Source organism: Pseudorasbora parva, chromosome 20 (assembly GCF_024679245.1).
Source record: "Pseudorasbora parva isolate DD20220531a chromosome 20, ASM2467924v1, whole genome shotgun sequence".
NCBI lineage: Eukaryota > Metazoa > Chordata > Actinopteri > Cypriniformes > Gobionidae > Pseudorasbora > Pseudorasbora parva.
Window position 1 is genome coordinate 33,042,505 of NC_090191.1, and position 17,947 is coordinate 33,060,451.

The 17,947-nt window shown below is 36.2% G+C and overlaps 1 protein-coding gene and 1 long non-coding RNA gene across 4 annotated transcripts in view; one reads left to right on the forward strand and one right to left on the reverse strand.

The window, feature by feature from the left end:
• The window catches only part of tmem178bb (transmembrane protein 178Bb), a 99,755-nt gene that overhangs the window by 34,525 nt on the left and 47,283 nt on the right, over positions 1 to 17,947 (reverse strand). For both annotated transcript variants that reach the window (XM_067427142.1, XM_067427141.1), the window contains exon 3: positions 15,452 to 15,565. In XM_067427142.1, the coding sequence (XP_067283243.1) occupies positions 15,452 to 15,565 (114 nt within the window). The remainder of the gene's footprint in view (positions 1 to 15,451; positions 15,566 to 17,947) is intronic.
• The window catches only part of LOC137048837 (uncharacterized), an 82,985-nt gene that overhangs the window by 26,184 nt on the left and 38,854 nt on the right, over positions 1 to 17,947 (forward strand). The window lies entirely within an intron of this gene.

A 17,947-nucleotide genomic window follows, 5' to 3' on the forward strand; every position in this document is an offset into this window, starting at 1 on the left:
ATATTCATTGCATCATGATAATGCTGTTGCTCTTAGGCTAAAGGTTGTTGAATTTTAATGAGCATTAATGTCAGATTAAGTAGGGTGTTGAAGTGGGTGTTTTGCACCCTGTGTAAACCTTTTAACACCGTGGCGAGTCTCCGGCAGGCGAAAGCTAGCGACGGGATTTGATCTAATGACAGTAAACAGTGAAGCATTACAAAACACAGTGGTGTGAAATTCTATGTGGCAGCCAGTCACAGCAAAGTAAACCACCACCTCTTCTTTTAAGTCTAAATTACTTTAGGATTTGCCAGGCAGTGGACAGAGAGACTGTGCAATGTGACTAACCAGATTACTGCTGCACTTTATGGGGGAAGATGGAGCCATGAGTATGATGGTGGTATTGCTGGAGAAAGCAGAGAGTGTGTGTCTGTATTGAGAGGTGGGTCAGGGTATAGATGAATTTATGTTCATTTATGGCATTGTATTGTTGGTCAGCTCAGTTATTGAATCCTTGAATCCAATGATCATATTTGTGAAAAATAAACAGAAGTTCTGTCATTCATTCTGGAATCTTGTCATTTTTCATTTCATGTTAATTTATATTCTATTAGCCGATGAAAGTCTGTAGAAAAATATATGTATAAATACATATGTATTTGTGACCCTGGACCACAAAACCAAATGAAGTCCTTAGCAATGCATATTACTACTAATAATAACTTTTTTATATGTATATTTATGGTAGGAATTTTACAAAATATCTTCATGGATCTTTACTTAATATCTTAATAATTTTTGGCATAAAATAAAAATCCATCCTTTTGACCTATACAATGTGTATAAATGTTGCCCCTCCATCTTGAAAGTACATTAGCCAAAGAGGGATACACCCATAAATTCAAGCTTCGCCTTTCGCGTTTTAACACTCAATGGCACCGTGTCGAATGTGAAGAGGAGGATTGCCATGTTAATCTTGGACTAAATCGGTCACCGTGTGAGTTAAAACCTTTTATACCATAAAAACCATATACCTTTTCACCGCTAGATGGGGGAAAATATCACACAGTGTAGCTTTAAGAAGGACTTGCTGACAAGTGACACATTTATTGACGAAGAGGATCAATAAGAGGAGATGGCCACAGCAGGATCACAGCAATTGCCATAAAATATCTTATATCCAGTGTCAAATTTCTCCAAAGGGCTCCTTCACAGCACTGTACATCGTGTTCTCAGCCATATTCATCTCATGGATGAAAGTCATGAAGTTCAGCATCACATTTTGAGAGTTGGGGATGATTCTCATAATTACTATGACAGCGTAATGGCCCTCATCTGCGCTCAATTCATTATACTTTCCTATATGCTATAATCAGCCTTAGTCACAGAGCTGAAACGCATCCTTAGCACCTATCCTGTGGTGGTTTAGCAACAGCTTTTCAGTGTAGAGCTGATTTGCGACCCTGTCACAATAAAAATTCAGATATTTATCAATTAAAACTTTTATAGTACACCTTCTCTTGTGCACATCTCATTTATAGCAAGGTACACACTCCTGTTAGTTGTGAAAGAGCATGAACTCTTGGTATGCCATTAGAGGTAATGGACAAGCATACCTTAACAAACATTTACTATATAGTCTTTATTTTGAGTGTAACAAAAAACAAACCAACATCTAATAATTTAAACGTGACTATTGATGTCTATAAAAACGTCCTTGAAATCATTGGCCTGCAAACATCTGTGAGCTGTGTGTTGTGTTGGGTGAGTACAAAAATGCTCCTCTCTCGCTCTCTCTCTCGCTCGCTCTCTCTCTCCAGTGCTTTAAGAGAACAAGCAGTTTGGGGGTTGCTGAGCAAACACATGGCACACCTCCAACGTCCTTATTTTACTCAGATAGTTTCAGGCGGTCTACACACACACACACACACACTTGGTTTCTCACCCTGCCTATCCCAGGAACAGTCATATCTGTGTGCCTCTTTCTTAGAAGAGAATGGGTGTTGCAGGCAGCTCTGGAAAATTCAGATTAAACTGAATATTATAGCTGAAATGAGGCATGTCAAAACAAACAGAAGCGTGCTTGAGGGATTTTTTTCATGTATTTAGCAGTCTGGTCCTCTCAAGAGGGCAAATGGCTCAATTATGTGTCACATGTAATGGATCTTGATTTATCGTGCCTTAACACAACCTTCCACGTGTCAGACCTACACTTGATCAATGCCAGGCTCCAAGGTGACAAAGGACATGATGCTAGATTATAAACCATTTAAAGTCTGGATTTGTTTGCATGAAATATGCAGTTTATACTCCAAACCCAGCAGACATTATATTGAGGATAGTGCTGTTACACTCATTTTAAAATTTTGAGCTATGTAAATATAGCACATCAAAAATAATATGAAATAATTTGATGACCATTTACAAGCCCGATTCCCAAAAAGTTGGGACACTGTACAAATTGTGAATAAAAAAGGAATACAACAATTTACAAATCTCACAATATAATATAGATAACATATCAAATGTTGAAAGGTGGACATTTTGAAATGTCATGCCAAATATTGGCTCATTTTGGATTTCATGAGCTACATATTCCAAAAAAGTTGGGACAGGTGCAACTTATGTCAATTGGCAACATGATTGGGTATAAAAAGAGCCTCTCAAAGTGACAGTGTCTCTCAGAAGTCAAGATGGGCAGAGGATCACTAATTCCCCCAATGCTGTGGAGCAATAGCAGAAAGGAGTTTCTCAGAGAAAAATTGCAAAGAGTTTCAAGTTATCATCCTCTACAGTGCAAAATATCATCCAAAGATTCAGAGAATCTGGAACAATCTCTCTGTGTAAGGGTCAAGTCTGGAAAACCATACTGGATGCCCGTGATCTTCAGGTCCTTAAGACGGCACTGCATCACATACAGGAATGCTACTGTAATGGAAATCACAACATGGGCTCAGGAATACTTCCAGAAAAAATTGGTATTGAACACAATCCACCGTGCCATTCACCGTTGCCGGCTAAAACTTTATAGGTCAAAAAAGAAGCCATTTATGATCCAGAAGCGCAGGCGTTTTCTATGGGCCAAGGCTCATTTAAAATGAACTGTGGCAAAGTGGAAAACTGTTCTGTGGAAAACTGGGAAGCCATGTCACCCGCACCATGTCATGCTCAGTTCAGAAGCCTGCATCTCTGATGGTATGGGGTTGCATGAGTGCATGTGGCATTGGCAGCTTACACATCTGGAAAGGCACCATCAATGCTGAAAGGTATATCCAAGTCCTAGAACAACATATGCTCCAATCCAGACGTCGTCTCTTTCAGGGAAGACCTTGCATTTTCCAAAATGCATTTGCAGACTGTTATGAAAAGAAAAGGAGATGCCACACAGTGGTAAACATGGCCTTGTCCCAACTTTTTTGAGATGTCTTGATGCCATGAAATTTAAAATCAACTTATTTTTCCCTTAAAATTATACATTTTCTCAGTTTAAACATTTGATATGTCATCTATGTTGCATTCTGGAAGAAAAAAAAATAGTTTGAAACTCACTCACATCATTGCATTCAGTTTTTATTCACAATTTGTACAGTGTTCCAACTTTTTTTGGAATCTCAATTTCAAAGTATTGACCCTTATTACTGGTTTTGTTGTCCTTGGTCACATTTATTTATTTATTTACACTCATATTTTAAATATACTATGTCATTATTTATTTTATTTAAATAACCTTTTTTATACATGACCATTTATTTAGTAACTTTTTTTAAAAAAATATATATACTTGTATTTTAAATACTATAAATATAATTTTTCAATTATTTTTATTTACCTTTTTATTCATACATACTGTAGAGCGTGGTGTAAAAGTCTGAGACCACACTGAAAATAATGACTTTGTGGTATAAAATCTATTACATTATTACATAATTTATGTAATTTATACATTGTAAAATCAAGATTAAGTTGGAACTATATATCTTGTGTAAAGTTTACACAATTTATTCATGTAATAAATGAACTGAGAAAGAGTACATTTTATCATATATATTTACAAATACTATTTAATGTTTTATAGTCACAGCACATTTACCTAAAAATATCTGAAATGCAAAGTTGCGTTTGAATATGCGCGCACGTTTTTTGTTTTGTTTTGTTTCGGGTTTTTTTTACAAAAAGATCCCGTTTGTTCAGTGGTGGCAGAGATGGTCATTTTGAGATGTTGCTTTTATGTGGCTGACTTATTCTCAGTAAGTTTTGAATTTTAACTGAACATGAGTTTTAATCACAATAACGGTAGCTAAAGCGCCGGCATTATCCACTTCTATAAAGTTGAGACTGGTGGTTAAGTTAAATAGAGGGGATTAAATGTAGTTAGCCGTGTTCTTGTAGAAAAAGTCACCCAGTCTGGTTAATTTGAAAATAATGGCTGTGATTAAGTGCTGGCTGCCTGTGTGTGTCCTCTAGCTAATGTTAGCCTTATTTAAAAGCGTCTAGTCGTTTTTATAGCCACTGAAAGTTCTGCAGCAATTAATTTATCAAAGCTAGTCTGCACCAAAGAAGGAAAGTTTGGATGGCAGGTCAACTTGGATACCAAATAAACATTCATGTTTAATGTTAATAGCAAGTGCATATATGATGTCAGCCATTTTTTTTTGAGTGAGCTAACTGCTTGTTAAACAGAAATTATATATATATATGCAAGAAAATCCTCAGTGTTAAATGAACACTGCTGGTGTCCATATGAGTCTGCACTCAGTGTTAAACGGTAACACCGAAACAGTGTTGGAGTTAATAAGATAATTAAGTGATAATTGAGCATTAATTGTCTTCGCAAATGTTACATTTATAGTTAAGTACATTTTACTTGATACTAGCAAGTAATGTGTACTTGATATCACAGAAAAGAAAAATTGAGTGCAAATTGTTATAAAGATTTTATCAAGTAAATCCTACAAGTTGTTTTTATCAGTGCATACTGAAATCAAATTTAAACCTGGAGATATTTTAGGGTTTCCAGAAATGTCATTTTTCAGCTTCAGTTTAGCTGTCATTTTAATGCAAAAGTTGTATTTACCAAACAACAAAACATTACAACATCCACATTTATTTTTTTCTTATTCAGCTTTTCACTCAAATTGCAATTCCGCAATAGAAAAGTCTATGCGCTCTTAGACATTTTGACCCTTCGATTGCATCCTTAGTGACTGGGCACCCCATAGTTACTAACTCATGCTTACTAATATCTTGATTGTGACAGACAACGTTGCTCCAGGGAGAGCAGCTTTTACTTTAATGCAACGCTGTAAGCCTTTGTGAGACCGCCTGGCAAAGAGGGTAAATCTAATGTCGAAAAGCAAAGTACTTCTTGGCTTTCCAAGGACTGGGATCTGTAGAGATTTGAATTCTCGGGCTAGTTAGTCATCATCTTCACTACATGCTTGGAGGAATGTAGTTGGTTTCTTGCTCAGCCCCTCCGAGGCAAAGCTGAAGAGAATGAAGCTATTTTTGAGGCAGAGAGGAAACACTCATGCATAGCAAAAAGACTTTCCAAGATTATCCATACAGACAAATATAGAGATGTATCAGGTGGATTAACGATAGTGATTATGCCCAAAACGCGCTGCCAAGCACGCCGAGTTGATGAAACACGGGTTTCAATCATTGTACTTTCTGTTTAACAAGCAGTTCTCTTTTAGTCCTCCACTTTGTGGATTTGCATGCATTTGGTCCTTTTAGTACAAATGCTGAAGAAAAAAAAACAATCATTTTGATTTTGGTGTGAAATATGGCCTGGACATGTTTTCTAAAGATTAGAAATTCAAAGTGCAACCATACACCACTATGAAAAATGTGAATTGATTTTAATCAAGCCATGAATGTGGTGTATACGTGCACACCTATTTTTAGGTCAGACTCCGGGGGTGAAAATATTCTCTTAGGCCCTTTGAAGTGCTCAATACATCCCTTACTTTCCACCACGTCAATTGTGGAAGGACCAATAGAGCGTTTGTCATTAAACTTCTCCCAGTGAAGCGCTTAATGAACTGAGAGCTGCAGCTCCAGTCCAGCAGTTTAACTAATCCAGGAACGTCTCCATGGATGCCATCACCTACAGCAACAAAGCCAGAGGCTGTCCTCTAGTAGGCATATTCATGCTCAGATATTATGTCCTCACCCATCCCTCCCCTTTTTTAATTGACTACAGTCCTCTATTCTCTTGTGTGCTAATCTAGAGGACAAGAAGTTCTCCCGGGGAAACAAGAGGGATTTAGGGACAGTTCCTGGATCAGTAAAGGACATCATCTAGAGGCAAGCACCACTGACCACCCACTTTTCAGCAGCATTTGGTGTGGTGCCATGTCTGTTTCGTTCATGTTAGGACTTGGGTTTATCCAATTTGTTCGTTCAGTGGACTTAATACCCAGATGTATATTTCCCATTCATTTTTTCTTTACAGTAGGACCAAAAAACAAGTTCTAAGTCATAACCAAACCAACCAGCTGTGAGATGAATCACGGATTTCATTTAAAGCACAAAGTTATTTGAAAATCTGAGAAAATACTTTTATGAGCTAATGAATTAATTACCATGTCATTTGTAAATGACATAGTCAAATCAAAACAGTACTATATAAAAAAAAACTTAATTTATACAATATAAAACAATATATTTTACATTTCTAGCAAAATATTTAAATGTATAACTTCTGAGAGTGTAGTAAACGGATTATTAGGAGTAATTTATATAAACTATATGTCGCTCCCAAACTTCCTGCTTCAATATGAAATATATCTACAGCTTTTTTTAATTATACAGAAGCATACTGTACACTGTCAGAAAAAAAGGTACATTGCTGTCACTGCGGTACCCTAAGGTACAAAACCAGAAAGGTACTAATATGCACCCTTAAAGTACTGATATGTACCTTTTAAGGTACTGATATAAGGGGTGAGTAAGATACAAAGATGTACCTTTTCACTTTTGTAACTTAGGGTACTGCTCCAGTGACAGTACTGTATCTTTTTTTTTTTCTGGGAGTATAGTGTCAACTAACATATAGCTAAGATCTCACGATAGGTCTATCAAGGTTTAAATGTTATTGATAAAAAATCTATTTCTTTATGAAGGCAAGAACTGTAACACTATGTTTAAATGATGTTAGAGAATCTCAAGGATACAGCATTTGTTTGCATTTCAATTGAAAAGCAAAAGAAGCACATGGCCAAAAAGGCACCATGGGTTCAAATGCTTGACCTTGATGGCTCCTACTCTATGCTTCTACTCCACAGAAGCGAAACAGATGCAGCCTGCAGTGTCACCATGTTTTATCTCGTCACATTGAATTCATGGCCTAATTTAATCTGCAAATACTAAACACTAAAGCTTAGAGGGACCAAAGAATGAGCCAGTGGCCTCTATTTGACTGAGAGTAGTTGGGGGGGGGGGGGGGGGGGGGGGGGGGGGTTGATTTATTTGGAAACACTTTAATCTGGCCAACATTTCCCCCGAATTAAAGACAACTGCTTTTTGTGTCTGTAAGATGTTACCATTAGAGGTTATGCATAGAGAGCTTAATAGTGAAGAGTGGATTTTTTTGAATGGTTTACCATTGTTAGAATTCCAGTTCTTTGTATATTTAATTGAAGTGCATTTTTAGGCAAGAATGCTGACTAAATTGTAGTATGGAGACTATTCTCTGGATTAAAACTGTGTCCCCCTGCAAGTCTAAACAGCACATGCAATAATATAGCAGTTTTCTTTCCATCCGAGCTCAGAGATCAAAGTAAGCTGCTGATTCGTGGCCACTGGGCAACTTCAGCACGGCCATACACAGACTAATCACTAGGCGGCCGTCTGACAGATTACAGCCCTTCTGGACGCAGCGGTCACAACCAAACCCACAGGGAACTCTGGCTAATCTGAGATGCCCTGTGAGCATATGTGTAAAATCCATCGATCTAAAGCTCTAAGCTGTGCTCGTTTTATTCCATTTTTTCCCTGTTCATTTACAGTCTGTTGATTGTATTCCGCATCAATCATTCAGGGGGGTGTCGAGGCGGCACAGTCTGCCGTTCAGTTGTCAATTGAGGATGTGGTGCATGAGTGTGAATAATTGTGAGTCAAAAATGGTGCAGTCCCTAAAACTGCCAGGACAAAGAACTCAAAGTTTGTAATTAATAGCAAAGGGATTATCAAATGCATGCAACAAACAGGCTTGAGGATTTCTCTGCTGAAATGTTTATTTTTGAAAGACTATTTTTAAGAGTTTTGTCTTGCTAGTAATTAAAATAAACTGCATTGTTTGGGTTTCTATAAACAATTCCAAAATGACCAAGGTCTATACTACATGTTTATGCAGACAAGGTTATCTGGTACAGAGAGGATTACGGTTGTAAATAAGGATTTGAATAATGTGAATATTACAGCAGGCTGTTTGGCACCTGATAATGCCACATTTATTTACCGCTTTCTCACGTCGAGTTGTTTTCATCCATATAACATCCCTCCAAGGTCACTTTTGCAATGTTAATAGACTTCTTATTCTCATTAGCCAAGGATTTAGTCATTTTTTTTATTCGGGTCGAAGTTGTTTCTCTGAAAACTTGGATCAAATTTCCAGTGTGGTTCATCTAATCACTGTTCTCATCCTAAAACCGTTTCACCATTTTTCTGTCATGTATTAAAATGAAATAATCTTAAACTTTTTTACTCAACATGAAATCAAAATGTACCAAATTTGTGTTTGTGTACATGTTCTTGGTCTTATACAACAAAAAAGAAATCAAGCCCTATAAACAGCACTTTCCACAATCCAATCAATTCCTGTTGGACAGAATCAAGTTCTGCCCAAGCGGTGACCTCCCGCTGTCTCTCTTAAAGCTAACACAGATGTGACTTCGACTGCAATTCATCGACAGGCCGCTAAAGACAGGCTCCAAAAGGGAGTCAAATCTGTATCCTCCCATGTTAAAATGCCCAACTTTACAGCGGAAAAAATATGTTCACAGCCTGGTACAATAATTAATTGTATACAGCAAATTTTGCCCTTTATAACAACGTTGAGGAGGGTGAATTTTTTTTATAACTCGTCGGTTTAAATTATATTAAGCCTTAAAGGGTTAGTTCACCCAAAAATTTAATTTATGTCATTAATGACTCACCCTAATGTCGTTTCACACCCGTTACACCTCATTTCATCTTTGGAACACAGTTTAAGATATTTTATATTTAGTCCGACAGCGTATGCAAGTGTATGCACACTATACTGTCCATGTCCAGAAAGGGAATAAAAACATCATCAAAGTAGTCCATATGTGGCATAAGTGGATTAATTAGAATCTCTTGAAACATCGAAAATACATTTTGGTCCAAAAATAACAAAAACTACGACTTTATTCAGCATTGTCTTCTCTTCCGCGTTTGTTTTCAAACCTTAAATAAAGATTCAAATGGTCAGGAATCAGCATATTGATCATGATTTGGATCGCGTGTCAAATTGCTGAAATCACGTCACTCTGGCCTTTTGAATCTTTATTTGAGGTTTGAAAACAAACGCGGAAGAGAAGACAATGCTGAATAAAGTCGTAGTTTTTGCTATTTTTGGACCAAAATGTATTTTCGATGTTTCAAGAGATTCTAATTAACACACTGATGTCACATATGGACTACTTTGATGATGTTTTTATTCCCTTTCTGGACATGGACAGTATAGTGTGCATACACTTGCATACGCTGTCGGACTAAATATAAAATATCTTAAACTGTATTTCAAAGATGAAGATGAGTCATTAATGACATAACTGTCATTTTTGGATGAACTAACCCTTTAAAGTTCTGCATTATTAAGGGTGTGGCGACCTAAGTGACAGGTGGATTGCCACTTCAGCTGCAAAAATGACAACGGCTGGCTCCGGCCACTTTAGTCTTTAAAAATGCTCTTCAAAAACGTATGGGTGACGTCACGAATGCTACGTCCATATTTTTTTTGCCAGTAGTCCTGCCCCCATTTTTTCCATTGAATTGCTTGCTTACATCAAATTACAAAAGTGAAATATGTCGCAAATACCATTTCATGTTGACTTCACCCTCCGCTCTGTCAACATGAAATTACATATACTGTTCTTTTGTGCACCTCTGCTCCTTGACTGTTGAATGAAAGAGGTCAACAGAAGATCAGAGTAACTGTCAGAATGGCTATTGATGGCTCACCTAGCACGGAGGAAAAGGTCTCTCAGGTCTGAAAGAAAATATAATGATCATGGGTGTCAAAATGCCAAATCGCAGTTGAGAGATTTCTCGACAGCCTCCTCTGGTGTGCGATGTAATGGCGTCCTTGTTAATGTCAGGCCCATCATGGTTTGCATGATGACACTATTTCCAACTTCCATTTATTAATGCCTGAGCACATGGATATGTCATATGTAGGGAAGATTAAATCAGTTGTGTACAGAGAGTGAATACTGTGGTCACATTCATAGTACAATAAATACATAGGAGGTTAATGTTTAAGTAGTTTAAATGTAAGTACAGAGATGATGCAAATTGCTCAATCCCACCTTAATAGTGTCTGATTACAGCAGTGACAATTAAGTACAATTCATTTCCTCTGCGTATCCCACTCTGGGGTAAAGACTAAATTACCGCTTAGGATGTTAGTATGTCATTACAGGTCCTGTTTTTAGCAGCGTCCCAAGACAGAAATCATCAAGCTATCAAACTGATGTTTTGTGTAAGAAACGGCTTCAGAAAAGGTCGTGCTGTAGCTTTAAAGCATATAATAAAAAGAGCTATTTATTGTGTTCATTTAGTATGGAGTCACTTTCCATAAAATATATTAAAATACTTTTGTCTGCCACTAGTACCATAATCTTCATTTGGGGCTTTTCTCGACTATATAATGTATACTAATATATTGTATGTGATTTATTTGCAGTTAATTTAATGAATTAATCAGTATATTACGTTAAAAAAAACTATTACATCAATTTAAATGTTATGCAATTATTTTTGATCTAATTTAATTAATTATTAAGTTTAATGTAATTTATTTAATAATAATAATAATAATAATAATAATAATAATAATAATAATAAATAGATTAAAACAAATAATTTAAAAGTTTTTAAATGATTCATTTCATATGTGATTAATTGAGATATGTAATTAATTTAATTATATAAACACATTTACATTTTAAATGGATTAATATAATTCAAGTCCATTTAATTTTAAAAAGTTTTTTTAGGATTAGGTTTGAGATACTTGAGATTAATTTAATTTCTAAGCATCTCATCTAATAAATTACATAAATATATTTGAGAATTAAAATCAGTGTAATGATTAAAATAATCAGTGTAAAAAATTATGATTTATGTGATAAACTGCATAACATTTATTTGCAGTTAATTTGTTTAAGCATGTCATATTTATATCCAATAATTGATTGACACCAATAATTATAATAATAATACACTAGCTTCTTTAAAAAAAAAATGTTTTAGATTTTTTTTCTTTCTTTTAATCCATTGGTTGCCCCTCTTCATCTATAAGCAACACTATAAGCAGTTTCTAAGTTGAGTGGAGTGAGATCTGGAGGATTTGGAAACCAAGATCATAATTCGCCTCTTTGGGCACCTTTACGCATCACGGCAGATTATTTCCTGTCATGTTCATTGACAGCTTCCTGCTGCTCATTTTTGGTGCTTCCTTTTGATCTTACAAAACCCCTAAGCTGCTGAAGTTACTGAACCGGGCTGTCTTCATCCAAAGACGAAACGTCCAAAAGCATTTGCTGTGTTGAGCTGAATACGCCGTCCATCGCTAAAAACAAGAGATTTTTTTGGAGTCTCATCTTTCGCTTTCATATTCTGCATAATAGAGGTAACGTCTTTTTTTGTGACTTTCTTGCTGGAATATAGTCGGTTTCCTGGTGTGTTGACTGACGGGTACAAATGAGTGCTGTGTATATCCCACAGCCTTCTGAAGTTTTGCTGATGTCACACACGAACAGAAAAGCATTATGACAGCGCAGAAACTGTTCTAACCTCCCTTTGTTCAATTTCACACACTTTATGAAATGTCAGGTCTGGCTTCTCATCTGAGCGAAACATGAGCAAAAACAACTTGAATATGAGCATTACCTGTTCTGTTTATTTAGGTATCACAACACAACACAAACTTTTATCTAATACCTTCAACACTGGAAGGGTCAGACATCTAGTGATCATGTTCGGGCCCTTTTTTTTTTTGGCAGTGTTGGTTCAGACACATTTCCCAGACAGTATTAGAGTAATTTACTTCTCAATGTCCACTAATGGAGAGTTCTTGATCTCCTGACCACTCCTGGCCCCCAAAGTCAATAGGGCACTCAATGGAGTCAAAGCCATAAAGGCCATGTCTTCTGTTAATTCTTTTTTCTTTTTACCATTTAGGTTTCCCTCACCACAGGAAATGACTTCATCTGTGCTGTTTGATTTGTTGGAGCAGCTGTGTAAGCTGTAATAAGAACATTACACATCTCAGCCTGACCTTAACCAAGAGATTGACTGTTCCACATCTTTCTTTACAGTATAGGTCAGAATGCTTGAATCAAATGACTCGTTGAACGGGCGCTGGGAGACTCTAAATATCATGTGAACGTGTTCCAGTCGCAGCTGAAGCGTGTATGAGAAAAGTGTGGACTAGATATACATTATATATCTGTACCATATTGATTATCAGACGATATTTTTTGGTTTGTTTTTTCCTAATTTTATTTATTGATGTCTGTTGATATATTGCATACTTATTTCCTTCATTTTAATATATAGATTACCTTTGCTGTCATTAAAAGCTTGCTTAAAGTTAATCTATAAAAACAATAATAATTTAATCAAATTGTTAAATATAATCTTAAAGGGATAGTTCACCCAAAAGTGAAGATTTCCCCATGATTTACACATCCTCAGGCCATCCTAGGTGTATATGACATTCTTCTTTCAGACGAATGCAATCAGAGTTGTATTAAAAAATGTCCTGGACTCCTGGCTAAGCGTTATAATGGCAGTGAATGGCCCAAAATGTAAAGCCTTAAAAAAATGTTATCCATCCAGAAAACGACTCCAGGGGTTCATAAAGGCCTTCTGAAGCGAATTGATGGGTTTGTGTATAAGAAAAATATCCATATTTAAAACTTTATAAAGTAAAATATTAAGCTTCCAGTGGATCACCTTCCATATACAACTTATGAAACAAGTGTAACTGGCGCAACAATGACATCAGACGTAGTGTAAGCGTTTTGAACTGCGTGAGGCATTACACTTTCTTCTTAAGTTGAATAAGGAAGGTGGCCGGATGCTAGATATTTTACTGTATAAAGTTTTAAAAAGTTTAATAGACATTTTAAATGTTTAATGGACATTTTTCTCACAAAAACATTTCGATTTGCTTTAGAAGGCCTTTATTAACCCCTGGAGCCCTGTGGATTATTTTTTATAATGGATGGATGCACTTTTGTTGGGCTGCCAATTATTTGCCATTATAATGCTTGGATTAGCCAGAATTTTTTATTTATTTTATTTTTTATGTAACTCCGATTGCATTCGTCTGAAAGAAGAATTTTATACACCTAAGATGACTTGAGGGTGAGTAAATTATAGGATAATTTTGACGTGAACTATCACTTTAAAGCCAATTTATAATGTTTGGGGTCGGTACGTTTTTTGGTTTGTTTTTTAGGGGAGAAATTTAAGCCTTTATTCAGCAAGGATATTGTATCAGCCCAAATTTAAACGTTTAACATAAACTCTAACAGTATGGTTTAAAGTGAGTCCTGCAGTTCTAGGGTACATTTCTGATATCAAAAAGTAAATAGAATATTGAGCACAAAATGTAAACTGTGAGAAATGTTTAGCGCCACAGAGATCTTTCATCTGTTGCACTTGACTGCACTGAGAGCTTTGTATCTTTCCTGCAGTGTCATTTATGCATATCTGCTTTCAAAGCCCTTCATGTTAGAGCTTTGGAAAATGAGGAAAGCGTGAGAGATGGAGGTGTAGATACTGGTGGGTTTTGGAGTTAAAGGAAAGGTGTCTCTCCAGTCATCTGACAGAGGCTGATCTCTGCAGCGCAGTGGAGTGTGACCACATGACAGTTTGAGGGCATGCTGTATCCCGCTCCGTCTTCTGTCCGTGATACACGGTAGCTTCAAACCACAATCCCATCTCTAAAAGGGGTTTCAAGCAAGCCAATACTCTCCAAGGAGAAGGCCTTTTGTGCAGATTTACACAGTCCCCACTCAGTGTAAATTTTGTAAACTGTAGTGAAAACCATGTGTCACAACTATGGCAGTCAGCCAGAAACGGAAAGAGCAGAAGAGCCTGTTTTACTGTAGGCTGTATCAAACTATAATTCTTGTTGAACTAATGAAAATTTGTTCCTAAAGCTAAATCTGGCAAGATGACTGCAAAACAAAACTAAACGCATAAAATAAAATGATTGCTATGCATTTATTTTATATTGTGTGGCCACTGAATTAAATACATAATGTGAATAGAATTACTATGGAAGTTAAAATTTGTTCTTAAAACTCAAAAATGCCCTTTTGATCAATCTCTCAGTTGAACATTTTTATTTTATTTTAAATACACTGTTCATAAATAAAAGTAATGTTAAGTGAAATAATGATGTGTAATATTAATTACATATGTTTAATAATATTGAATTATTTTTTTATATATAAACAGTAATATTAAGTAAACTATAAATAAAGGTGACTTGATTAAATTTGGTGTGTAATTATTTTAATTATAATTCAATATATTTTAATAATAATGCATTTTCTATGCACACTGTTTATGCATAAACAGAAATAACTATTTATGTGTAATATTTGTTATATTTTATTTGAAAGCAAAATGGACTCATAAAGAGTAAATATATCTTTAATAATCAAAGCCTCAAGGGTGGCATGTGTACAACTTTGCAAATAATGGGCTGTACAGGTTTGCTGAGCTTCCTGTGGTTCAGATTGCATACTAATGGCCCACTCTCTGTATTAGAGAATTTTTCCACCACTTCTCTTTTAATTTCCACTTTGGGGAGGGTGGAAACAGGGCAAAAGTGGGTCAACCAGGTACATCTGACTTTGAGATATGTACCCTACTTTCTCCTTCCACAAAGCAACAACAAATCCCCTCATCTATATATTTAGGTCTACTGAGAGCCTGCTCAAAATAAATGAATGAAATTACATTGTGTTGCGTTACAACTTCCATATCTGGCTTTGACTTGACCTTAGCAAGTAGGGTCTGAGCAAATGAGATCACTAGGCTGGGGATGATTACTGTTTGCAAAGTGCTCGTCTCAGCAGTTTCGATTAAAATATGCACTGATTTGTACTATGAATGTAACTTATAGTCCCTCTCCCTCTATCACAGAAGTGACATTCAAATGCATCTTCAAAATGTAGCGGTAAAGCCATGTACTCACGCAGAGAGTGCCATTCATCCTGGCGTATGGTCTTGGTGATGTTGTAAGAGAGATTCTTGGGTATTGTGGCTGAGGAATAGTGGTACTTGATATAGGAGCATCTTGCAATGGAACCTGCAAGAAGAGAAGTAGAAAAAAAAGGTTTAAGTACTAGTACATTTCAGTTTTCTTCATGGATGAGCAGACAAAGCAGAAATGAATCGTGTTATGGTGACATAATGTCTAATAAGGCTGACAAACAGTGTTGTGGAAAGTTACTTTCAAAAGTAATGCATTACAATATTGCATTGCTGCCTAAAAAGTAACAAATTACATTACTTTTTATGGAAATAAATATGTTATGTTACTTTTGTGTTACTTTTTCTCACATGGCTGAGGCTCGTTTTTCAAGTATTAGAGGGTAACATTATAAAGTAATGCATTACTTTACTCATTACATCACAACGGTAATCTGATTACCGGTATGTAATGCATGTTACTTGTAATGCATTGCCCCAACACTGCTGACAAATGTAACAAGAAGCCATCAGTCAACTTATTTCATTGGAGAAAAATAGTAGAAAATGTATTGATTTCAAAGGAGATTTCCCAGATATACATCCCACACACTCCTGCTAGAGATTTAAATTTCATTCCACTGTATTTAGCATGATCAGAATACAAATCTTTACACCTTCACACCATTTTTCCCCTTTTTTCCTTCTCTTTAAGAAAGTACAGATCCCTTTTTTTAGTATCCCAGGAAGCTTTTTCAATGTTTACAAAGTTGTGCGATTGTGTTTCTGTTTCAAATCAAACAGTGGTTTCCTGTAGCTTGTGTCAAATCTAAATTCCTTCTGTTTTCTTCAGTGCATTTTTAAGCTTTTTGATCGACAGCATACCTCTCCCTCTCAAGCTTTGAGGAATGGGTTACGCTGCGTCTTGTCTGAAACTATTTCATTTGGGAGCACTCTGAATCGCGTTTGAGAATGATATGGCCTTTAAAATAAAGCCTGAACACATCCTCCCCTTTAGACAGAAAGATGATGTGCTCATGTGTCTTCAGAGCTCACGCACATGCACTGATCAGCAGTGAAAAAGGGCTGACAAAGATAATGATACATATTTCTGTGCCCTAACGGTACACACCAGCAATCATTCCAGCTTGCATTATTGTCCAGGATATCATTTCCTGTTGATTATGAAACTCTGCAGATAGAAAATGGCACCCTGTATCATCCAGAAAAGAGAATTATAGTCCCAATGCTCTACTCTGTCTTCCATTATCTCCTTCTTCCAGGAACCACTAGACCAGCTAAAATCTATGTTGTGTTACCAGGGGAAGTTCAACTGTCACATTGATTAAAAAATCATTAGTGTCACAAGTTAAGAATTGATATGTTTGCAGTGGAGCTCTACTAGTCTCATTGGTGTGCTGAGGCAACAAGTAACCCCATTATATATATAATATATATAATTATTTTATTTTTTGATACTATGAGGCTGTTGAATGCTTGAATGATATTGGTTGACGAATGTTCTAAGGTGTGCAATTATTTTTAGGGAAACGCACTGAAGTAATTCCAGGCAGGTCTTGACCGCATTACAGACTGAGGTAATAATGCCCATTGAGGTGTAAAAATAAAATCACAAATTTCATCTTTAAACATGGCTTACAATAGGTTTAAATGAGCAACCCCACGAACATCTCCCATCACGCAGGCATGTAAGACAGATTGTTCTTGGTCCTATGCATCCCTGTGGAGCAGAAGCTGATCGGGTCAGCGACCGATTGTAAACCAAAACCATCTTTCTTCCAGGCTGACCAGACAGCAGTGTTCCTGAGTATAGATTTTTTGATGGCCAAAGCCTTGGAGAGTTGAATAGATTTTAAACACTCTTAAAAAATCTAAAGGAATAGCAGAGTGGCACTGTCAATGGGAGCAGAGTACTTACTTTAATTTGGATGTGTGACTCAAATACAGTTGCTCAATTCAATTAGGCTTGTTGACTTGTGAGTTTCCATCCCTTTTTACACCTTTAACATTGCATAAAGGATAGTGAAAACCTAATAGAGTGTTTGTGTTTTGTCAAGTAAAAAAAAAACATTCTCTGCAATCCTGCTATGAGCCAGTCAATTAAAGGTCACTTGGCTTCCCTTGACAGCTTTCACAGTTAGCACCAGGGCTGTTTTTGATCATTTTTGAAAGAGTTATCTTTTATTTATGTTTTTTTTAGTTCTTTGGCAGCCTGACTGATTTAATTTTTTCTTCCTTGAGCATCAAAAAGCAGTTGCTGTCTGTCTTCCTCTTTGTATATTAGAACTGTCAATCCATTTTTTAAATGCATAATACACTCTTTAATTCATTTAGATAGCATATATACTGTATATGTACCAGGTTGGACACCTTTTGCCTTCAGAGCTGCCTTAATTATTTGTGGCATAGATTCAACCCATAGATTTTGGTCCAAATTGATATGATAGCATCACAGTTTCTGCAGATTTGTTGCAGCTGT